The following is a 26,174-nucleotide window of genomic DNA, read 5'->3' as shown; positions in this document are numbered from 1 at the left end:
AAGAGATGATGAATAATGAAAAAGGCTACTAGCTATGTTTAAATTTTATATGAAGATTTGTAGTGTTGTTAGTTCGTTCTTAACTTTATTATCTGCAGCGTCCACTTTATGTACTTATAGGCCAAGAGTTAGATCTTAATGCACTAGATATTGTTACAAATCAAGATTATGAGAGGCGACTTGTGTATGATAATGATATTTCATATATTTCACAAATTATGATAAATAGACAGGCCTTTTCTAAATTATGTGAAATGTTAGAAAGTATTAAAGGGTTGAAGTCAACAAAGAACATGCTTGTAAATGAGCAAGCAGAAATATTTTTACATATTATTGCTCATCATGTTAAGAATCGAGTAATTAGTTTAAATTTTAAATGGTCAGGTGAGACAATTAGTAGGCACTTTCATAATGTTTTAGATCCAGTGCTGAAATTGCAAGAACATTTGTTTAGAAAACCTAAGCCCATTCCAACAAACTCTACAGACAATCAGTGGAAGTGGTTTAAGGTAGATTATTAATCCTATTACCTTTGTAACTATATATACAAGACATCAATAGGTTTACTTATAAGTAATTCATTACATTTGATTTGTAGAATTATTTAGGTGCTTTAAATGGGACATACATCAAGGTTAAGGTGCTAAGTCTAGATAAACCTAGATATCGCACACGTAAAAGGGATATTGCAACAAATATGTTAGGTGTATGTACACCTGACATGCAATTTGTCTTTGTTCTTCCTGGTTGGGAAGAGTCTGTAACTAATGGCAGAGTTCTTCAAGATGCACTAAGGAGGAGAAATGGATTTAAAGTGCCTCATGGTAAGCTTTCTTATGATAATAGGAAGGCATTTCAAATTATGCACTATATGATTATTCTAATTACATAAATAGATAACTTATTTAGTTTGTTTTATATAGGTTGTTATTACCTAGTTGATGTAGGCTACACCAATTGTGAGGGCTTTTTTGCACCTTTTAAGGGTCAACAATATCATTTGAATGAATGGCATCAAGGCAATGAACCAAGCAGTCCTGAAGAATTTTTTAATATAAAACATACAGCTGCACGCAATCTTATAGAGAGGTGTTTTAGGTTGTTGAAAATAAGGTGAGGTATCCTTAAGAGTCCATCATTTTATCCAATTAGGAAACATAATCACATTATTATAACTTGTTATTTGCTTCTTAATTTTATTAAGAGGGAGATGAGCTTTGATCACATTAAAGTTGATTTAGGGGAATATATTCAAACCAATGCAGCAGTTGAGAAGGATTTAAAAGGTATATTGATTGTAGTAATTGAAGAATGGAATTAGCAAATCAAATGTTTAATGAATGGCAAGCATCAATGAAGATTGACATTTGGTAGGTATATTGTTAATTGAAGGACTGTTTTAGTGTTTCTTTCCTTTGTCAATACAAGTTGTGCTTTTTTCTAATTTGTTATTAGTGTCTTAATGTTTTGCCATTTGTTGTTGTTAATTGTTGTTTATGTTGTACTTCTTATCATGTGAATAAAGTTTGACAAGGTTTAATATAATATTGTATATATCTCTTTATCCCTTATTTTTTAAGCATTATAATTATTTTTTTATAATAAAATATTTAGTGTATGGTAGGAAACAATGTCTGCATCTTTAGCACTAGCTTTTCAAAGTTCAAAGGGAACCAAAAGAAAATGGAATTATCATGAAGATGTTGCACTTATTTCAGCTTTGACTGATTTGCACAATTTAGGAAAATACAATGTTGACACTGGTTTTAGAGAATATTAGTTAATAGAACTTGAAATATGTTTGCAACAAAGTTACTAAATGCAAACGTGAAGGTGAAACCCCATATAGAGTTTAGAATAAAGACTTTGAAAAAAGAATGGGCTATTATATATGATATGGTGCAAGGGACACATACGAGTGGATTTGGGTGGGATGATCAAAGAAACATGGTTGTTGCTGATGATCATATATGGAAATCTTACATACAGGTAAGTTTTTGGTTCGAACTTGTTTAAGTATTTTCATTTTAGTTTTTTAATAATATTATAACTAATAGTCTCTTGTTTTTTATTGTTATTAAAGTCACAAGGAGGCTGCCCCTTTTAGAAGAAAGAGTTTTCCTTTCTTCAATAAGTTTAGTTTTATTTATGCAAGAGATCGTGCAACAGGAAAAGATGCTCAACTTGCAGCAAATGTCCTCAAAGAAATGCAAGAATGTAATGATACAATAAATGAGGAAACTGAAGGTGAAAACCTAGATAGATATAGTTTCGACTTTAAGGATTTCTCCAATATTCAACTTCAAACATCAACTCCTAGAAGTGAAACTACTTCAGCAAGGAAGATGAAAAGGCTAAATGAGATAGGTGATTTTATTACATCCAAATCAATTATTACTATTGCCACGATATTGGGTGAAAACATAAAAGAGGCTAGAATTAAGTTCAGCAAGAGTGTTGGGGTAGAGGTAAACATCCAACAAGAGGCTCAAGAGTTGGATGGGATTTTAAGTCAAGTATAGGGATTGACAGTGAGGGAAAGGGTTCATGCTTCAATCAAACTTCTTGAATCTGCAACTCTTATGTTGTTTTTTAGTATTACTCTTGACCGAAGACTTAAATGGCTGAGGACATTTCTTGCTGACCGTTGAGCTCGGATGGCTCTGTAATTTTTTGTGAAGGTAAGTTCATGATATTGTAACTTTCAGACACTTGTGGTTGATGTTGATACTAATTATGAGGTTCATTAGCAAGTCTAAACCTTATTTAGCTTATCATTGTATTACTGGTTGTATAATGATGATGTTATTGTAGCTACCTTATTAGTTTTATGCATGCTATAAGTTAATGTAATAGGATGAACATTCATCCATTACTTTCAAGGTTGGTGTATTTTTGTAAACTAGACCTTGGCTTTTGATTCGGTGTAATAATATTCTCACGTTATTTCTCTTTTTGGCATTTATGTTTTCTCAGCACCACATGCTTGGTTCAAAGATATGATTTTCTATTTAATATGTCAAAAGACATAACTTCTTTTTTTAAAAAAAAATTGAAGACCATCATTCTAATTTTAAAGATATGATTTTTTATTTAATATATCAAAAGACATGATTTTCTATTTCTATTAATTTTTTTGTTTTTTCCCAAATATTTCTTCTCCAATTTTTTGTCTAAACAATATTTTGAAAATGACCTATAATATATGAAGAATTGTATAAAAATAAATATCTATGCACAAAATTTAATTCATTATGATAGATAAAATATAATGTGATTAAATTATATTTTAGAGTAATTGTCCATTTATAAAAATATGTAAGTAAATTATAATTATTTTTTGTATTTGGGATAAAATATAATTATGATGGGTAATTATCTTTTAGGATACATATGTATTTAAATTATAATAAGGATAGTTTTGTTTTTTTATGAAAATAAATGTTAATCTAATAAAAGTTATTTTTATCTTTTTATCACTTATATCTTTCTTATTCCAATGTTAGTTTTACCAACGAACACTGCAATAAGTCATAATAACAATTCTTACTTTATTCCATTCACTATACCAAATAACAAATAATGATTCTATTCTATTCTTACTTTATTCTATTACCATAAAATGACTATTCTATTCTATTCTTGTTTATTCTACGAATCAAACATGTAGTAATTTTCATTATATTATTTGTTAACGATACGTGTACTTGCGTGATAAATGCGACAACAAGAGTCAAGGATCACAATTAGACTAGATTTGAATTGGAGTTAAATCAATAGGGTAGTCCTACTTGGTTCAGACTTTGTACAACCTCAAAGACCGAATGAGTTTGATATCTTTGAACGGGATAAATGGATACCAGGTTGGTATTGAATCTGTATGTAAGGCTAGTAAGGATTCGTACAAAATTCCATAAAGCAGCAAGCTGTTCGGACATGAGTGGATTTAATGCGGAAGTTTAATGTGGGAAGGATTCATTGTTCGAGTAATCCTGTGTTAAGGACGATGAAGACATTGATGTGATAACGGTTTCAGAAAAGATAGCTGTTGTGGACAGCCATGGCCTAGACAACGCAAAAATGGACAGCAACGCTTTGGACATATTTAATACGAGTGGGCAGCTTCGGATAAGTTCTGCTCGGACAATGTTGGTTCGGACTAGATTTAATTTAAAGCGGTTTAGACACTTGGGACTCCTAATTGCAACCTTAGGCACCGAATATCCCTACATCTGGAGTTAGTGTACTTAGGGGTTCTTTAGTTTAATGTATCCATTTATTTTATTTTTGCATTTCTACTTGAATAAATAAGTCCAAAATAATTTGTTTTGACACTCAATAATAAAATTGCATATCTATCAAATATATACATATATAAAATAAAGCTTTCCTTTAATAATTGATTAGTGATAAGCTTATGTGGTATCCTTTAATTAGATCTTATTCGATATATATGTATCTCATACGTTACACCTACTTGTTTGTTTTAAGCTCACTACTCCAATGATAGAATTAAAACATGTTTTTAAATAGAAGTATAACAAGTATAGATTTTTATCATTTTGTCACATTTATAACATAAAACAATTTTGATAACCAAGTAATTGAATAACTATAACTCTTTGCTTAATGGTTTGTCAACTATTATCAAAATTTTTCACAATGTCAATAAATAAATAAAATACTTATTAATAAATAATAAATGTGAAACAATAATTAATATAATAATTTATTTATTTAATAAATATTATCAAACTAAATATCCAGGTTAGGCCCTAAAGAGGTGGAAATATGAAAGATGAAAGGAACAAAAGGAAGTTATATTTAGAAAGAAAGAGAATCAAGATGTATTTCTGTTACTCATGTCTCATGGGATTGGATTGGAGTAAAACCTTTTGAGCAGCAAAGAACATAAGCATTATGCAGCAGATAAATGGTTGACAAAGAATTAACGGTGACCCTTTTGAAGAACACATGGAAAGTAAAGATGGCTCCTTATGACATCATCTTCAAACTTTAAAATGTCATCACATCAGAAGTCAGCGACAGAATGCATCCCAAAGCGTTGGAATGAACTTAGAACATGAAATGAAACTCTAACACAATAATCACATCCTATGGAAGGGATAAAAATATACACTCACCATGAAGGTAATTTAAAATAAGATGGGTTAAAAGACCTAGAATAACATCTACATCTTAAATGCTTCTTCGTTCTTCCATACAAAATGGGGCCAACCCCTAAGAAGGTCGTTTTTAGGTTTTGCAAAAAAAACAGTAAGTCACACCTGAACTTAGAAATGGTAAGTTACCTCTGAAGTCTGTTGAAAGCACTTTCTTTTCCCTATGACAAGTTCATTTTCCCATCATATCGTTCCTTCATCAGAAAGAAAAGTCTTAAAATACCTGCAAAACCTCATTCTTGAAAAAATATGACGTCGATACTTTCTATATGAATCAGTTATACTTGGTCTGTAAGCTGCTTCTCAATTTTCTTCTTCAAAGCCTTTTCGAAGTCACGACTTGACAATGATAAAATCTGATTCAGCAGTAATTTCACACCAGACTCCTTTACAACTGCAACTCGTGGTTTAATCCTCTCCTCCAAGCTGTAGCCAAAATATTGAGGGAATTTAACCAGCTCTGACTTTGAATAATCCATGGTTAAAAAGAAATCCCATTTCGGTATCAAGTTATCTACCAAGCTAAAAGTATATAATGCTCCACATCTTGAAGTCATAATCCCAACTTCCTCCACAGTGTATCCTTTATCAAGAAAAAATTCTGTTACAGGCTTCAAATTTGCCTCAATGCTAAGGCCAAATGTCTGCGGACATCGTAGTAGAAGAACAGCAATATCAACACCCAATGAGCGGAAGTACTTAGCTGTAGGCCGTAGCTTGTCCTCCACACTATAACTTATTATGTTTGGACAACGTGTTAGAATCTTACCAACATTCTCTGACGAAATGCCCATTTCATAGAGGAAATCTAAAGTTGTCTTAACCTTTTGCCTGCTATAAGTAAGAAGTGCAGGAAACCGGTATATAACTTTTGCCCACTGTTTCTTGTCCACACCCAAATTTTCTAAGAATGTCATGGTGGGTATGAGATTTTCAGAGAGACTGATTCCACACAGTTGAGGCCTTTTACTGAGAATGATGGGAATGTCAGACTTTGGCACACCAAGTTCAAGAAGGAACTCAACAACAGGTTTGATTTTCCCCTCCAGACTGTAGTAGGCAAAAGATGGGAATCTGCGTGTAATTACCTTGATCTTCTCAAGATCCATACCAAGCTCCATGAGGTAGAGAACTTGAGGACGGAGCTTCCCTGCTGGGCCTGTCTCACTAACACGAGAGACAGCTTTTAACTTCTTGGAGTCAACGGCTGAATCTGGAGGAGATACCTGCGTTACAGGTTTATCTTTAACTGGTGGGTCAGGAAAATTTTCAACTACATTGACCAGAGTTCTTCCATGCTCTTCAAGGAGAGATTCAAGGTAAGGGGTAAGAGCATCCCTGATCTCAAGAGTTGTGAGCTCTCTTCCTGCAATGTCGAGTAGCATTTCTTCAGCAGCTTAACCAATTAGAAAAACAACACTCATGCTTATGCGGTGAACAGACAGTATAACATTGCAATCGAACCTACGAGATACCGAGATTTATGAACAGAATGAAGCGTCGACACTAGGTGGTCAATAAAAAGGCCTGATTTGTTGATGATCCTTGCAGCAACTGCATTGCTTAGACCTTGCTTCTTCAAGAACAAGGTTAAAACAGCCTTAGCTTCTTCTTTTTCTGCTGTAATCAGAGTTGGAGGCACCACTCTTAAACTAAAAGATCCATCTGCCTCAGAATCAGCTGTCAACATACAAAAGTCAGAGTTAGTGTCCCATAGAAAAAGATAAGCGGGAAAGTATGGTAACATTTGTTAGTTGATGTTGGCACAGTCTCCAAAGACAATGCTTACCAAACTTTGCTCTGCAGAAGTAGAGTTTCTCAGGGAAAGGAAGTCGAGTCCTGTAAGAAAATAAAGCAAATTATCTCTTTAGCATACTGTCTCTGCTGAGCAATTGAAACATCATTTAGTCAGGCATTCTGGAAGCATCACAAATTCACTACAGAATCAGTAATTGTATCTAAGGAACACTGCTTCAATTTTGAGATACACTCTTCTAATAAAGAACCCCAAGATTCTCCATTTCTTAAATTATTTCATCTATTGCCCCATTCTTCAGACTAATTGTTTCATCACTTGCTACAGCTCTAAGATTTCTTCATTAAGGAACAGGAAACCTCTGCTCTGTGTTCTGAATGCCTCACTAAATGTCCAACTCAATCAAACCTCCTTTGAGGTTCAATCTCAAACTGCAAATTAAGTCAAACATTTGTTATAAAGAATACAAATATAACCCAAATCTGAAAGCGAGACTAGAACCCCATACATCTTAGTTGTCTACAATTGCTTTTCGTCCCTCCACACATTTAATAACTCCATCTCTTCTCATTACGACCAACTTACTCACAAAGAGCAATACTAACGGTGTGAAAAGTTCCAAACATTCAATACACCAATATGTATTGCAGGTAATATATGCTCACTTCCAATCACCTTGTTCTTGTCACACATCCACTTAGCAAAATTCATTAGGCATGTCACCTAAATACATATCCTGAGTGACATTGGGAAGTCAAAAGGAACCAGAGTCAAGTCAATAATTCAATTTTTTTTTTTCACAAAACAGATATTGTCCGCAGTTATCCAACTAAATAAGTGTAAAAAGAGGTAAAAAAAAAGGCTCATTTTAACACAAAAATAAAAACCCAGAAGCCTTCCTAAGTTTCAACAACAAAGACACACAAAGTTCACTTCTTCTACTCATTTTCTTCCAGTAAGGCAAAACACAAGTGAGATTCCTTCCACTAAAGAATCTAACTTCAAAATACCCTTTTGTACAACATTACAAATAAATAAAATGGGAAAAAAAAAGGTATTGATTTCCCTTTATCATCTAGTAAAACATGAAAGGAAATGCAGGAGTGTCAAAAGAATATTGAAACAATGAAGAGAATGAAGAGGTAAGGCAAGCACCTGGTAATGAGGAAGGGTCCTCTGGACAGAGAAGAGAGATCCATTGATGGCCGGATTGCACAAAAAACTCTCATTTTTAGCTTTCAAGTTAGAAACCCAGAAGAGTTTCTATGCTTTTTCAAGTTTCAACTCTTCTAGGCTTTTTCAAGTTTCAGGATATACTGGCAAGGACAAAGATTTCTGCCAAATATCAGGCTCGTGAAATTCCTGCCACAGCTTAATAACACGATGCCGTATTGTCTTATGAGGATTCTAAGAGAAAAGCAAGGGTAAATCAACAGGAGGTTGATTCAATCCGTTATTTCATTTATATGTCGTGGACAGTTAAAAAGGGTTTAGATTTCGTTATCAAAGTTGAAAGAGTAAGGGGGATTTTGTAATAAAGAGAGGAAGTATTGTAAATAAATAAAAAGATGTGTCAGACAGGAAGATTCAAACTAGATTCAGTAATTTTAGATACGACACGTTAACACGACATAAGAAGATACGAGTTAAATAAATTTTGAGTTTAGTATTAACGTGTTTCGTGTCTAATCGTATTTGACACGTTAAGATACGAAAATTTTCATATTTTAACGTGTCAGACACGACAAACACGTTTAAAACACATTTAAATACGTTTACTTAATTGTGTTATCGTGTTTAAACGTGTATACGTGACACGTTTATTAACATATTAAAAATTAATAGTTAAAGATTATTTTAACCTTATATAAATAATTTTAGATAATTATTTTAATAAGTTTTTTTAATTTTATAAAGGTAATAATGAAATTATTACGATTGAAAATTATGAATGATTTTTTATATTATTAGTATTTGAAGGTTAGATGTTAATGATGTATTTTATCATATTATATGATAATAAATTTTATATATGTTATTTATATTAAATTTTATTATATTTGATGTTATTATTATTTTTGTTTTATTATAATTATTTTATAATTATAGATTTTAAATTTAAATAATAAAATTATATTTAATTGTAAATATTTTTATTTAATTGTGTTAAACGTGTTAGTGATCGTGTCATGTCGTATATTGACACATTTAATAAACGTATTAATCGTGTCATGTCGTGTTATACGTTTATTAAATATATATATATATGTATGTATTTTAAATTTAAAATACGAATATTAAATGTGTCATGTTCGTATTTAGCCTTAACGTGTTTCGTGTCTAATCGTTTTTGACACGTTTACGACACAAAAACATGAATTGCTAGGTCTAATCCAAACAATTCAAATATTGAATGTGGAACAGAATAAAAAGAGAATTAAGGAGTAAAAGAGAAATAAAGAGAATTTAGAGAGAAGCTCAAGAGGAGAATATATTAGCTCTTGAAAGAAGAGAACTGCTCTAAGATTATGTTTGATTAGTGAAATAAATAGTAATAGAATAAAATAGCTATTTTGTGATAGTAGAATAAGGTGGACATAAAATATAATAATTATTATCTAATTTTGTACAACGAATGTAATAGATTAATAATAGTTATTATTGCTTATTACAGTATTTGGTAGATAAAAATAACTTTGAAATAAGAAAAGAATAAAGTATAAAAAGACAAAAATACTCTTTATAATATATATGATTATTTATTTTAAATTTATATTTTTTAAATATTAATAATTTAAAATCTATTTAAAATATTAATAATTGATCATTTAAATATTAATATTTTAATTTTATTTTAATCATTAATAGTTTAAATTTTTAATATATTATTTATAATTTAAAATGTTATTATGATTATTTATTTTTATTTTTAAAAAAAATTATTTTTTTATAATTGATTTAAAATATTCATAATTTATAATTTAAATATTAATATTTTAATTATAATTTACTAATTATTATTTTAAAATATTAATATTTAATTTATAATTAAAATGTTATTATGATTATTTATTTTTATTTTATTTTTTAAATATCAATAATTTATAATTAATTTAAAATATTAATAATTGATCATTTAAATATTAATATTTTACTTATAATTTAATGATATTATGATTAAAATATTAATAATTTTAATCAATTTTTAAATTTAAACTATATTTCTATAACATATTATTAAAAATTTAAACTTTTTTGTTCTTATAATAATACTAATAATTGATAATTTAAATATTAATATTTTATTTATAATTTAATCATTAACATTTTAAAATGTTAATATTTTATTTATAATTTAAATATTATTATGGTTCAAATTTTAATAAATTTAATTAATTTTTAAATTTAAAATATTATTTTTTATAAAATATAATATGTGATTTTTCAAACTTATAAAAGACATTTCGATCGTTATCGTTTTTTAAGGCTAATCCTTAACCAAAGAATAGTTAATACCATGGGGGGTGTTGGTATTAGCTATTCTTTAGTTTTAACTTATTTTGGAGAATAGCCATTCTAAAGGAATGGCTATTCCTTGGAGCATGTGGGAACCAAACAAAGGAACATTTGTTTCTTAGGAATAGCCATTCCCCCAACCATACATGCTATAAATGAATTGTGAGGCTCTATATATAATACAAAAAGTGACAGTTATTTAATAATATGTTTTAATATGCCTAATGAATAACATTATTATAACGAGCTTTAATAGGAGTAATCGTTATTGTAACACATTATGTGAACATTAAGGTGGTGATTTTATAGCATATAATGTGAGTGATTATTGAAGTAATTGAATGTAATAAGACTTGTTCTCGAGTATAAGGCAATCGATAAGAGATATACAATAAAAGCTATTTTAGAACAAGTTTAGAGAAAAAAGTGTATGCAAATAGGTATAAAAGAAGAAGATATTCGTGAACAGGTACATGAGAACAAGGTAGAAGGGTGAAACACCAATACTTCAAGAAAAGGTTAAGAGGAAGACCTCTTAACTACCTCAACATCTAAGCCACCAAACCAAACCTTTCGGAACATCCCAAGATGAAAGTAACTCATGAACCTTACCATTTATTCCGAGTTGTTTTCACCGCTATCCGTGTGAAGTAGTTTTTCTAATAATATTAATTATTCCACATGGAGCAGTGCTCCACTTATTATAGTTGTTCTTCGTGAAGTAGTATTTTACTTATTCTAATTGTTCTGTATGAAGTAGTATTTAACTTGTTTTAGTTATTCTAAGTGAAGTAGTGGTTGTTCTTATTATTCTCTATACAATATTATATTGTAAAATAATTCTTTATAAATTAGGTACTAACCAAAATTGACTATCTACGTTAGCCCCTTACATAAGAATTATTTCTTAAAAAAAATTCTTATGTATTAATTTATAATGTAAAAGTTTTATTTTGTACTATAATGTATTGTACAATAACACTTCAAGTAGTAACACCGCGGATAGTATCGCCTTAAACAGTAACACCTTAGCTAATGATGCTTTAAGTAGTAACATATTACTGTCTTGTGTAATATTTGATTGCTCATGAAACAATATATTTTCCATAAAATAAGATTTTTAAAATACAAATTGTAAAAGGAAAGTTAATCTTTTTTCATAAAAACCTTGATTTTATATGCCTTATAAATATGAAACTTACTATGAACAATTTTCTTCATTTAAATTCCAAGCAAAACAAAATTCAAAGTAAGGTTTGTTCTTTTATGAATCTTTTTGAGCAAGCAAGTTCTTCTTTTTCTTCTTCTTATAATTTCTTGTTTATTCTCTCTCTCTTTTTATTTGCATTTTCTTATTTTTCAAAAAATTGAATTTCTTTTGCTTGTTGCCCCTGCATGAAATTTTTTTATATGATAAAAAAAAAATTTTCATGCATGAGATAAGGCTTTTTAATTGAAAGAGAAATTTTTTTTTATGTACATAAATATGTTCAAGCAAACAAATAAATTGTTTGATTTTAGAAGAAAAACTTAGAACAAGCATTATTTATGTTTCATAAGAAAACAATCTCAGTAAGCAAAAGTAGAAAAATTTGTCTTAAAACAAGGATTTGTTTCAAGTGATGATTTATAATTTGTAGCTAAAAGTAAAATTACGAAAGCAAAAGTGCAAAAAACAAGCAAACACCACAAGGAAAAAATTTTTATTTAATTGACTTTTGTCTTAGAGCTTGTTTTGATGCTCCTATTTATTTTTGAACTATAACTATTATTTTATTTTTAATTTCTTGCATGTGTAACCTTTGATAGAAACATTTAATAGGCAAAGAGATATAGGAAGAGAAACAATAGAACAAATAAAAGATACCAAGTCTCCTGTAAGTCAACTTCTATTTGTAGGCAAGTTAGAGTGAAAGAAACAAATAAAATTTGGCCTATATGTCAGCTTTTTGGTTTTTTCTTTTGTTTACTAGCAGAAGAAGCTGCGGTTATCTTTTTTTTTTAATGTATATATAAATGGGTTTTTCTAATATTGAAGCTCACAAGCTGCGGTTCTCTTGTTTCTTTTAATATATCTATTAGGCTTTTGAAAGAACCCGTGGCTTCTTTCAATTTAGTGAGCTCCTTTAAGTAGAGCTCTTTTGATTGAAGCTCGCGACACAAGAAGCCGCGTGCCAACTAAAGTTATTGCTCACAGCACGTGCCTTTTTTTATTTGAAGCTTGCAGTACTTATGCCACGAGCTCTTTTATTTGTTTCTCACGGTACTTATGCCACGAGGTTTTTGTTTTTATTTAAAATTTCTAATGATTTTTAAAAAAGAATATTTTATATTTTTTTAATGAAGAATAAAGCATTTTTTTAATGTTTAAAAACTATGAGAACTTAACCACCATGCACAGTAAAGCAAAATCTGTTTGTTTAACAATTTAACCATCATTTTAGGAAGGTTAACCATTTGTTTCAAATAAGTATGTTCTTTTCTTCCTCTAACTCCACTTGAGATATACTGCAAAACCACACCAATAAATCTTATATTTATCCAAATCACAAGGCATATGACCTTAAACATAAGGTTCTATCTATTTTTTCTTCATTAGAAATTATCTTCCAGATAGGAGTTTGAAGAAAATGATTCTTCAATTGGGTGATAATATTGCTAAAGATATTTGGTTGTTTCCACATTTACTAAAGAGTATAATATAAAATATATTTAAAGATTGTGGATGCGACCAAGATATTTCTGGCAATACATTCCCTTTCTAATTAAATAATTAACTAGATTGTAGATAGCATTCTAGATGAGATTACTCCACTTTGTGTATTAAAAATGCAAGTCTGTACCACTAGAGACTTATATGATTAAATCAGTTTGAAAATAATATAAAAAATGGTTCAATTTCTTATGCTAACTGCAACTGGGGAATTCTATGCAGTCTAATCACCAAGTTCCACGTGCTTTTCTCTCTTATTACCGCATACAGTTTATTATGCTGCTCGTGGCACAATTTGGTCTGTTGCTCGCGGCACTGGTGTCGCGAACCATTTAGTGTGTTGCTATATTGCGAAAATTTTTTTCAATAATAATAAAAGATATTACAAAATATTAATAATGATGATAAATAATATAATTTATGCCACTACAATAAATTTTGATTTTAATTTACATTTCTTTAAGTGACATTTTTTTTACGTAATAAAATCGTAAAATGTAACTATTTAAACTTTTAGAATTTTTTTAATAGCAATATAAAATAATTGTTTTGCTAGTGCATATAATATTTATAATATTACTAAAAATTTGTAGAATACAAACAAAATGCGTAATGTTAAGTCAAAGTTATTATAATGAGCATAAAGATAATAATGATAATAAGATTGTGTATGAGTAGTTATCTCTTTTTTGACCTGTTGCTTGTAAGATTGGTGAAATTCCTCTTATTCCTCATGAATGATGCATCAATTTGAGTGTGATCACCATATAAGCCTTTCTCTCCTAGTCACCTTTCTTCTTGTATTTCAAGGACTTTGTGTACACTTGGTTAAATTTAAAAGTTGCACTCTTATCACTTTTGGTATTCAGATTTTTGTTTGCTAGTAGTGCTTCTAGCCCTTGTATAACACATATATAACAAAATAATTTGAAAGCAGACTTGTGATAGCTAATAATCTATGAGCAAATACTTCTCCAAAATGGGAACGAATGTTACAATTCATATATGATGCTAATAAAGCTGAGATTGAAGTTAAGAAAGATTGCAACAAAGATTGTTGTATTGAAGAACCAGAGTTGCGAAGATGATTAGATACTTCCTCTAATAGCGATTCTTTTAAAAAATAATTAGATAAGTCGAGAGAGATTGCAGCAAAGATTGCTTTGTTGAAGCATCGTGAAAAGGAGTTGCGAAGATGATTAGATGCTTCCTCCTATAGCGACTCTTCTCAAGAATAATTAAATACTTTCTCAAGTTATAAAAAATAACGACTCTTCTCTATGGAACTCAATAGTTAACTATTCCTTTATTAGCTTTGTAGACTCATAAGAGTAATGCTATTTACATGAATGTTACATGCTCATTACATGTGGCCAGAGAGGAGTCTCAACTTTACATCAAAGAGGCTAACTCTTAGATTGATGTAATGGAGATTAGTTCAACCTTTTAAATAAGTAAGTGTAAGAGTTGCGGCCAATTTGTGAGTAATAACCTAATCATAGCATTCATATATGAATGATAAAGCTTGTGGCCAATAGCATAACATCATTATTTCTAAATTATGAGCGATAAAGCTAATAGCTAAAATATGAATGATGAATTATGGTTAAAGAATGAGCGATAAAGCTTGAGACCAATAAACAAAAATATCATTTACAATCAAAATATGAGCAGTAAAGCTTGCGGCCAAAATATGAATGATGAGCTATGGTAAAAGAATGAGCAATAAAGCTTGTGACTAATAGCATAATATCATTGTAGCCAAAGTATAAGTGATAAAACTTGCAATTGAGATAAGAGTGATGAACTATGGCCAAAAAATGAGCGATAAAGCTTGCGACCTATAATATAATATAATTATAGCTAAAGTATAAGTGATAAAACTAGAGGCTAAATATGAATTTTCTTTTTCTTTCCAAATATCAAATTTCAATACATAAAGTATTGGAGAGTCAAAGTCATATAAGTATCATACATGAGCAATAAGTGGGTTGTTCTGGACCTTATAATTCGTAATCAATAACTCTCTTGCTTACATCTTCTTCTGGAATATTCCTTTCTGAAAAGACCTTTTCTTTTTTTACCTTCTTCTTGAATTGTATTCACTATTGGATTATTCCTTCTATTGAAACTAGTAGCTCCCTTTTGTTTGAGAACCATATTATTGGTTCTTCATGCTGCTTCCACCGAGGTAGCAAAAGTTAGGAGAGGTAAAATTCTCCAAGTATAGCGTATACTCATTAAACATTTCTTGAATGCAAACCTTCACCAACTCCTTCTTTTCATGACACTATTGTATATCTAACACCCTTTCTCTAAAGTGTTGGATGTATTCTGTCACGACCAGGTACTTTCCTCGAGCCCATGACAACCGTCACGATGTCCCGATAGACATTCATTACCTTAAATGCCAACCGAAACCTCGCAAGGCTTAATAGCAGTTTTCGCACCTCCCTTGTGAGCAATAATTACTAAATATCATATTTTAAAAGATTATAAGCTATTTTCAAATCAAAACAATAATAAAAAATATTTTCTGTCTCACAATGGCATTTTGGTCATTTTTCTTAAAAATTTTTAAACCTGCTGAAAATATAATATATATAGGGGAAAATACACATTTCATAACTAAAAACAAATTTTTATGTCTAAAACTTTCATTTAGGGTGAAATTGTAGCTAATAGAATAAAATAAAAATATTAAATGAAATATTCCATATTCTTATAAAATAATATTTATAGAACTCTGCGTAAATAATTTTTATAGCGTAAAAATAAAATAAATCCATACATATAGTAACACAGATAACCAGAGTATGTAATTTAATTTACAATGACGTGTGGGCCCCTGAATGAGCAAAGGTAACAAAGGTTGTGGACTTACAATTTTTGAGGAGGCGAGTCCAATAATAACCCTTGACGTAATTAGCTATATTACGGACTGTCCTGATCTTAGAATGAGTGGAAAGGAAGGTGGTGAGTTTATATAAACTCAGTGAGTAAACAAACATCATCTAAAATATCTAAAGTCGAGTAAATGGAGACAACTTAAAATAATTCATCGAACTATGATTCATAACGTTTCAAACTCATTTCAACTAAATAAAATAATTTCATTTCACTCAAATAATCAACATGGCTTATGAATTTCTTAAAAATTTGGCTCGTGCCAATACTCATTCTAAGGAATACCTTGGTCGGGGCATCCAACCGAGTCCGTCAAGGTTGTTAAAGAAAAGTTCATATACGCATAAAATACATTTTTACGTTTAAAAGCATAGCCGTTCCTTGGCATTGGCTGAGTTCACCTTCACGTGGTGGTTTAGCGTGTAGTGAACTCTAAAGCTTTACCTCAGGAGATACCCTCTGCGCCTCTCGTACCGAGGTAAAATATAATCGGGTTTACCGTGTTTCTCTCTAATAGGCTGATCCACGAAAACCCGCCACTGCAGTGACTAATCAATATTCCACCAAATCAATAAAAGTTTCAACAGCATGACAAGGCAATTATATTACTACCCAGCCTGTTAAGGCAAAACAAACAGTTCATACAATTTCAATACAATTTTCAATTCAGCCATTCATGCCAATATCACCATAAGCCATTCAATTCAAACCATAAATTTACAGCACAATCAAACAGTCTCCAATTACTCAATTTCTAAAATCATCATTCAATTTCAAAATGATTTATAAAACTCATTTCATTTAATCACATTTTACTTATAAAACATAATGATTTACCATTTAAACTCATTTTTCTATAAATCACAAAAACGAATAAAAACTACTTTAGATAATTACGAAGATAATAAGGTTACTCACAATATCGAGAGTCGAAGTACTCCTAGTCCCGGACTTCGGGTACAATCTTCTTACCTTTATCGAAAGTTTCACCACCTAAACATAATGCACAACAAGCAATTTACTATATTTGTACTAAACCGTTATAAAACTAATTTAGGCTCTATATGAATGCATGAAATGGGATGCGAAATGTTCGGATTATTATCTAAATATGGTGTTCTATGTAGCTTCAATTATGTATCGAAATAAAATAGTATTGGCCTAATTCGATCTATACACCGGTTAATTGGCCAATACATCCAATTCAACTCTAATTAACTTGATTCCACTTCCAACACTCTAAGTCATCAATTACAAGTTAAATAATACGTAATATCACAAAAATCCATCATCAATATCTTCCTTGTAAAATTCAACCATTGAAGGTTTAGTGTAGAACATGTAATTTTCATGCTTGATTTTTACACCTTACATCATAAAACAACTAAAAACACCTAAATAGCATGAAATTCATCAAAGTCCATTATCCAATTTCTCTCTTTAAAATTTTAGCCAAGGAGTGTGGATGAAGGGCATGAAATTTCTTGCTTGTTTTTCATGCTAAACATCACCAAACAACTAAAAACACTAAGATATCTTGAAATCTAACCAAATAAATCATCAAATCTTCTCTCCATAAATTCGGCCAGCCATGAATCCTTCATGAGATCTTGAATTTTAACCATGGTAATTAAAAAAGAATGAATAGGAAAGGTAGATCACAAGCAAGAATTAAGAAATTTTACCTTTACTTGCTTAATTCCTTGAAATCCAATGAATTTTCTCTTGATTTTCTTCTCTAGGGTTTGCTTTATGCTTTTTCCCTTTTGTTCTTGCCTTGGCCAGCCAAGAGAAATGAGATGGGAGAGTTTTAGTTGTGTTTATAAAGGAAAATATAATAATATTAAAGCTTGACACTTGTCACCATGTGATTGGTCCATACATAAAACTTAATAATTAAGTATTTCTTGTCCGCCACATAAAATCCCTCAATTATCCAAAGTATAAAATGAATTTCATGGGTTTGACAAGTGTCAAGGTGGTGTAAAATTTCAAAAATTCTAATTACGTTCTTGTGGACATGTGAAATGACCTTTTTGCCCTTATGTTCAAAAAATTGTCAGAATTAAAATTTTTCACTTCTCAAGCTCAAATTATGTTCCAAATAGTCAAACTTGATCAAAATTTCATCCACCATCCCAAATTTGCCTTTAGGTGGAAAAATGACCATTTTACCCTTACGTTATGAAAATTCCAATTTAACTCCGAATCAATCTCTAAACTCCGAATCATCATATTAAGTCATTCTAAGATTCAATAACTCTCAATTGCATCTTAAAATCTTTACTTGAACTAGTTCGAGGCTTAAATCAACTTAGTTGTACCACTAGGTACACTATCGACTTTTGACGATTTTCTCGAGGTATTCAAGTATGCAAACATATTGTCAAATACATGAATGACATGGCAAGTATATTATAGGGCTGGGCTTGACATATACCATGAGTTCTTTTCTAGACTTTTGATATTTTCCTCCCAAATAATGCAAGCAACTTTCTCTTGAGTAGAGAAGAACTTCTCCCTAAATATCATACACATTTGATTCCAAGATTCAACAGAGCCAGAAGTGAGATTAACATACCATGTATAGGCTTTTTCAGTGAGAGATTTAGAGAACCTTTTGAACTTCAAGTCATCATTCAATCTTGCTACTTTAAGTGTTTCCACAAAACATGTTCTTGTGCATCACCAGTCTTACCATTGAATTGCTTTCATTTAGAATTAGTGTAGCCCTTAGGATATGGTTTAATACCTACACTTGTTGGGTAAAGAAACTTAAGATTAGATTTAAAAAAGCTAAAGCTCTTATTCTTATGATCCAATAACAGTTGGAGCTCTTCCATTGTCACAAAGCCTTAAGTAGTGGTTGGTGGGATTATTGCAATAGAGGTAGTTGCTGGCATAACTACCACAAAGGAGTTGATCAAGTGGGGATTTCCAACACCTACCACATTAGTTGCATTTTCTCCATTTCCTCCATTCACATTTGTGTTTACAACTAGGGAAGTGGATCCATAAGATGTATTCTCATCACCATTATGGTGTACGGGGTTAAGCTTGAAAAGTGATGGTAGCGGAGGATGCAAGTTGAGATATGGTCTCCAACACCCGTCTATTATTGTCTTCCAACATTTGCATTTTCTCTCGATAAGCTTCAATCATTTTCATCAGCTCTTGGATGTAACTAGGAATAGGTGTATCTTGGTTACTAGAGGAACTATCCATCTCTTCCAATAGCATAAAGTTTTGTAGTAAACTTTTACTTAATGCAGTCACTCCTCCTTAGTGGAGTCACTAAAATATAAAGGGGGTTTTTGTGATAGAGAAAGTGTTACAAACAAATAAAAGGATGTGTTAGAGGCAACAAAGAGGAAGATTAGAGCAAGTTCTGAACTACTGAGTGTCATGGCATGTGGAAGATAATAAAAAGAGAATTAGGGAATAGAAGAGAATTAGAGAGATCATTTAGAGAGAGAAGCTCTAAAAGAGAATGTCTTAGCTCTAAAAGGAATAGAACTCCTTCTAAATGAATTGTGAGACTCAATATATAGTGCCAAAAGTGACGGTTACTTAGGACTAGGCTTTAATACGCCTAATGAATGACATTATTATGAAGAGCTTTAATGGGAGTAACCGTTACTATAACACATTATGTGGACATTAAGGTGGTGATTTTATGGCATATAATGTGAGTGACCATTGAAGTTATTGGGTGTAATAAGATTTGTTCTCGAGTATAAGGTAAGAGAGAAGAGATATACGAGAAAAGCTACATGAGAACAAGTTTAGAGAAAAAGGTGTATGTGAATAGGTATAAAAAAAGAAGGTGTATGTGAATAGGTACACGAGAACAAGGTAGGAAGGTGAAACACTTATACTTCAAGAAAAGGTTAAGAGGAATACCTTTTGACTATCTCCACATCTAAGCCACCAAGCCAAACCCTCTAGAACATCCTAAGATGAAAGTAAGCCATGAACCCTACCACTTATTTCGGGTTGCTTTTACTGTTATCCATGTGAAGTGGTTATTCTAATAATATTAATTGTTTCATATTCCGGAACATCCCAAGATGAAAGTAAGCCATGAACCTTACCACTTATTTCGGGTTGCTTTTACTGTTATCCATGTGAAGTGGTTATTCTAATAATATTAATTGTTTCACATGGAGTAGTGCTCTATTTATTCTAGTTATTCTGCATGAATTCTAGTTGTTTTGCATGAAGTAGTACTTCACTTATTTTAATTGTTTCGCGTGAAGTAGTACTTCACTTGTTTTAGTTGTTCTGTGTGAAATAGTGCTTCACTTATAATGATTGTTCTCATTATTCTCTGTACAATATTATATTATAAAGTTATTCATTAGATAATAGGTATTAACCAAAATTGACTATTTACATAAGGTATCTGAACTTTACAAATAATTATTTTCAAAATGTCCTATTTAAACCCTAATACCATATCCACTCCTTGTTAATTATTCTAACCCACTCATGAGCACCCAATTACTCAACCCTATATAAGATAATAATTATATTTCACAATTCACATCCATACAATTCACTAATAATTACATTTATAAAAGCAAACAAACATTAAAATTAAAATTTAAATAATTAATTATTTTAAAAATATTTCAAATGGCAACCTAAATAATAAAAACAAATAAATAAACATTCATAAAAAACATCAATAATTAAGTTCGGGTATCAAGTATCCAAGAGTGATACTTGTACCTTACTCGAATTTAAAATAGGTACTAAACTTGCTACCCAAACTTGTCCCAAACTTGAATATAAGATACATGGACCCTATATAATTAGGTTAGATACCCGCATGCATCTTATTAAAGATCAAATGATTGAGGTAGATGTTCTCCGTGAATCCTTCAATTTGGAAAAGTTTATTCTAAGCTTGAGTCATGAGGCATGAAACAAAAAAAGAAATCAAATTTTGCATTTAGTCCCTGTATTCTATTAAAGTGGTAGATTTAGTCTTGTACAGTAATTTGTGAAAAATGAGTCCTTGTACTTTTCAAAATTAACAATATTCGTCCAATGTGTTAAAAATTTTCTATTATCTCTGTTGCTATGGAGTTTGGTTGTGTTGCATTGGCATTTTCTTGTTGATATGACATTGAATCTGATGACATGGTAATGATGAAATGATATTTCACGAATTATGCAATAATAGTACTGATATGACATGACTAAACAATGACATAGATTCTATAAGTGTAGACGTGGAATTATCCAATGTAAGCCAATGATTTTTTAAATGGGATTGGAAAAAAAAAACAAATCAAAAATACAATTAAGGGAAAGAGTAAATAATTTGAACTAGGAAAAAGAATGTTATGAAATAGATAAAAAAATACCACATCATCATTAACACATCATCATATTCAATGTCACATCAATAAGAAAATGTCATGTCAACATAAATAATAGAAAAAATTTTAACATTATCAACAATTAGACTGATATTATCAATTTTAGAAAGAATAGAGACTCAATTTTTACAAATTATTGTACAAAGACTAAATCCACCACTTTACCAGAGACTAATTGCATAATTTAATATAAAAATGATTAAATGGTAAGGAAAAATTGATAGTAACATTATGCACTTGGGATATTCAAATGATTTCAAAAAAAATAAAAATAAAAAATCATTCTTTGCTTAAAATCTTTCTCTTCTAGGGATTGCTTTCCAAAATATATAATCATATTTGAGATGAGAAATTACCATGTTTCATTTTGCTTCCCAAATATGATGTTATCTAATTATTACCCTTTTGAGCCTATTCAATTCCTTTTTAAATAAACTTTAACTAAGAATCACCTTCCATATTAGGGGCCAAGTACAAAGAAAAACCTTTCATGAACCATGAATGATAAAGTGTTATTTCAAGAGCAACAAAAGAATGCCTTATGTTAAGGGGCAAATGCAAAGTAATTTGAGTTTTAAAAATTCTTTAACTTAATCCATCAAATTGGGAAAATGAAAAGAATGAAATAAAAAATGTGAAAAATAAAAAAACAAAGAAACAAAATGATGGAAGAGCATGCTATGAGGAATAAAATATGCAAATATACCAAAAAGAATTCTTCACATGATAAGCAATGATCCTTGGTTTGTTTACCCTTAAATACACATTTTAGGCCTATTTTATAATTCTTTCAAAATCTTTAAAACTGGCTTATATTATGAGCTTTAAAAATCTATTTCGATCAAGTATGGGTACTAAAATTGAAGAACTTTTGTTTCCTTAGGGAAATCATCACATAACCAATGAAGTTTTGGCGATTTTAAAAAACCTAAATTCTTTTTCTCATGCAAACTTCTCTTTTTGGAGGTGACTTTCCTCCACTCCCTCCCTCCCATTTTTTAGCCAATGGAAGGCCACCATATCCCCCTAACAAATCATGGCCAATGGCAACACCTTCATCCCCCCTGTTGATTTCCCCTAGGGTCATCAAAAAATCATTTCTTTCTAGTGCCACAAATGAAAAGCCTCCCATAATTCCAGCTAGTTGTGAACCCATACGTCACATGGACAAGCCGACTGTGATTTTTTATTTGGATGAAATCAAAGAACTCTCACAACCTTTCAGGTTTGCTGTGACTGGTAAGTTTACAAGAATGCCAAAAATACTGACCATCAGCCAAGCCTTCACAAATATTGGATTTACAGGTGCATCTACCATTTGTTGGTTAGACTATAAACATATTATCTTTAACTTGACCAATGAATATGATTTCAAGAGGGTTTGGGGTAGACAATCATGGTTTATTGCTAACCAAAAAATGAGAGTATTTAAATGAAGTCTCGATTTCAGTCCAAAAAAAAAAGTCATCAATTTTACCAATGTGGATCTCATTTCCAAATCTCAAACTACACCTCTTTGAGAAGTTGGCTCTCCTGGCCATTGCAAAATCCATAGGAAATCCCCTTTCTGTTGATGAGTCAACAGCCAATAGGACTAGACTAAGGATGGTGACAGTTTGTGCAGAGTATGATGTTTTAAAACCAACAATAGGCTCCATTTGGATCGTCATAAAGGATAGAAAGTCAAGGCTGCTTACGAGTGGCTTTACATAGAAGGTGGAGTTCTCTAGCATGCCATATTATTGCACTCATTGCTCACATCTTGGCCATGTTGTATCAAACTATTTGGTGTTGGGGAATAATCACAAAAAATCAGGAAATAATACTTTTAAGGCTATGGAGGCTCATAGATCTAATGTTGACGATTTAAAGAATGTCGGAGATGTCCAAAACAATGGTTTACAGGGTGTGGGATTGGAAGTGCAAACAGTAAGGGATGAGATCTAAAAAAATAGAAAGGCTCATGTGAAAGCTATGGTTCAACTTAATGAAAGAACAGTGACGAGGAAGGCTGATGAGAAAGGAAAAGAGAAGATGCACATGGTAGAAAAAGAAACAAAAAAGATGCAGGTGGCTAAGAAAGATAAAAAGATGCACTAGAAAAAACTCAAAAGAGGAGAGAAAAGTGGAGAAAAAAAATCTCATGGAGTTGAGATTTTATCTGAATTTTCTTCTATAAAAACTACTATGATTAGATCTTCTAATAAGTTTAGCGTACTTGTAGAAAATACAGATGAAGAAAAAATAGAAATTAAAGGTTGTGATATTGGTAAACAGCCGACTGGCATGCAAAAGGAAGTGCATAATTTTTTTGATGGCATGCAGGAGGTAACATGGTTGTAACAAATGAAGCTAAGAGGCCAAATGGTGCAAAAAAAAAAAAAAAAAACCGTGGCTGAACCAAATAGAGTTAAGCTACCAAATGATAAAAAAGAAAAGCTATAGAATTTATTGGAATTTAGCAGCAATTTGGAAACCTCTTTAGATGATCTGGATTTAGAGGGTATAATAAAAAAAGCTGTAGATAATGATGTTAATGTGACGATAAGGAAAAAATAGAAAAAAAGCAGCAAAAGTTGTTCAAAACACTTCAGCTATGCATTGGGAATTTTTTACTGGACAGCAGGCGAATGTTTATGAGATAATAAAGAATTTTGTAACCAACATGCAAGTTGTTATGGTTCTATCGTCAGAAATTGAGCAGAAGAATATTGTTTTTGAATCCCATCCCTCAAGGCATAGACGTAGAAAATCAGAAGAAGATATACCCTATAAACTAGCAGCATTTTTTTCAAATGATTTATAGTTTGGTTTAGAAAGGAGTAATTCAGCTTTTGGTGGAAGGTTACAAAAAATTGAGAAAAAAGGTATGAAAAATTCTAGCTTTGATGAACTTTATTCTCTTGATTATTAATGTTTAATTGTTTGATATGGAATGCTCAAGGAGTTACAAGTAAGGTTGTTCAAAAAAGAATTAAAAAATTACAACTCCATAAAATAAAGGTATTAGTTATTCTTGAGCCAATGGTTGATCCTTCAAAAATTTAGTATTATCAACATCCTTTGGGCTTTGAAGGATCTATCTCCAATTGCTCAACTAAAATTTGGGTGTTTTGGACTTTTGATATTGGTTGTCAGGTTTTGATTGATCATGTGCAGTGTCTTCATGTGAGCTTGTTTATGCAGTGGTTGTCAAGGCCTTTCCTTGCCATTTTTATTTATGCTAAATGCACTAGAACTGAAAGAAGACCATTATGGGATTGTTTAAAAAATCTATCAGCAGACTTAAAGGATTTGTGGATTGTTGTAGGAGACTTTAATATGATAGTAAGTAGTGAAGAACGTTTGTATGGTTGTGCACCAAATAGTGGTTCCGTAGAAGAATTCGATACGACATTATTGGATTGCCGACACCTTGATGCTAGTTTTGAAGGTAATCCCTTTACATGGTCTGATTCTAATATGTTTCAAATGTTAGACCGCATATTGTATAACCATAAATGGTTAGATTTATTTTTTATTACTTGAGTGCAACATCTAAAACGAGATGGATTTGACCATGCCCATTACTAATATCCATTTCTAATTTGGCTAGAAGAAGGCCTTTTCATTCAGATTTTTGCAATCTTTGGTGAAACATCATAATTTCATGCAGTTTGTAGTGGAAAATTGGAAAGCACCAATTCATGGTTTGGGAATGGTAGCTTTTTAGGCTAAGCAAGAACGCCTAAAACATGGATTAAAAGCATGGAATAAAAATGTTTTTGGTGATATATTCTAGAATGTAGATAATAATAGTTGCTTATGAGCAGATCCTATGGCAACAAAAATTAAAGAAGTGGTATTTTGTATTAATAAAGACAGTGCAATTGACCCGGGTGGATTCTCATAACCATTTTACCAACACTGTTGGACAATCATATTGAGTGATTTAATGGAGGCAGTACTTGATTTCTTTCATGGTGCTCAATTTCCTAAAAAGGTAACCTTGATAACTCTTGTTTTATTGCCAAAAGTTTCTAATCCTTCGCAATGGAATGAGTTTTGTCCCACTAGTTTATTTACAATCCTTATGTGAGACCCTTTCAAGCTCGATTAAAAGACGGTATTGTACCGAGTGGTACAACTAAGTTAAATCGAGCCTTGAACTAGTTCAAATAAAAATTCTAAGAGGAAATTGAAAATTTTGAAACCCACAGAATGACTTAGAATAGTGATTCGAAGTTCAAGGTCCAGTTTGGAGTCCATCCGAAAAATTGACCGATTAGGGACAAAACGGTCACTTTACCATTTGATGATAAAATGAAGATTTTAGCCAAGATTTGATCACATTTGACCAAGAGTAATTATATGAAATATAATTATGATTATTGGAGTATAAAATGATGTTTAGCAGTGAAAATGTTATGATTCCTGGTATTTTTGGAGCACAAGGGCAAAATGGTAATTTTACCACTAGAGGACTAAACGAGAATTTTTATAAAATGAGTTTTTTGCCCCATTTGGTTAATATTGATCAATGTTAGTGTTATTTGAGGTTGAAAAGTAGAAATAATTTGATTATGGTACATTTCGGAGTATAGGGGCAAAATCGTAAATTTTTCGTCTCAGGGGTAAATCGATAAATTTTTCACCCCAGCACTTGTCAAGACCAAGGGATTTTAATTGTGATAGGATTGGATAAATACCAGAATATTTGTGGTGGAAAA

The 26,174-nt window shown here is 31.0% G+C and overlaps 1 protein-coding gene and 2 long non-coding RNA genes across 3 annotated transcripts; all 3 read right to left on the bottom strand.

Annotated features, from left to right (window-relative positions):
- On the bottom strand, window positions 4,978–8,259 carry LOC18592717 (transcription termination factor MTERF5, chloroplastic). Its single transcript, XM_007019571.2, has 4 exons — window positions 8,095–8,259; window positions 6,973–7,022; window positions 6,648–6,863; window positions 4,978–6,549 (listed from the first exon to the last, which is right to left on the bottom strand). Exons 1-4 carry the CDS (start codon window positions 8,166–8,168, stop codon window positions 5,462–5,464), a joined length of 1,428 nt encoding a protein of 475 aa, XP_007019633.2. The 5' UTR covers window positions 8,169–8,259; the 3' UTR covers window positions 4,978–5,461.
- LOC108663073 lies at window positions 15,053–16,217 on the bottom strand. Its single transcript, XR_001928993.1, has 2 exons — window positions 16,053–16,217; window positions 15,053–15,570 (listed from the first exon to the last, which is right to left on the bottom strand). It is a non-coding gene; the product is annotated as an uncharacterized LOC108663073 (long non-coding RNA).
- On the bottom strand, window positions 16,586–17,800 carry LOC108663074. The gene is made up of 3 exons (XR_001928994.1): window positions 17,761–17,800; window positions 16,994–17,068; window positions 16,586–16,623 (listed from the first exon to the last, which is right to left on the bottom strand). It is a non-coding gene; the product is annotated as an uncharacterized LOC108663074 (long non-coding RNA).

Source organism: Theobroma cacao, chromosome 8 (genome assembly GCF_000208745.1).
Source record: "Theobroma cacao cultivar B97-61/B2 chromosome 8, Criollo_cocoa_genome_V2, whole genome shotgun sequence".
In the NCBI taxonomy this organism is placed as follows: Eukaryota; Viridiplantae; Streptophyta; class Magnoliopsida; order Malvales; family Malvaceae; genus Theobroma; species Theobroma cacao.
Note: the sequence above shows the minus strand (reverse complement) of the source record. Positions and strands in the feature narration are given on the sequence as shown.

Bases quoted from the DNA above. Each gene is read 5' to 3' on its own strand.
- LOC18592717 (XM_007019571.2), bottom strand. From the start codon at position 8,168: ATGAGAGTTTTTTGTGCAATCCGGCCATCAATGGATCTCTCTTCTCTG. The intron at 6,864-6,972 runs GTAAGCATTGTC...GTATGTTGACAG, and splicing joins CTTCTGCAGAGCAAAGTTTG to CTGATTCTGAGGCAGATGGA. The intron at 6,550-6,647 runs GTTCGATTGCAA...TCGACATTGCAG, and splicing joins TAAATCTCGGTATCTCGTAG to GAAGAGAGCTCACAACTCTT.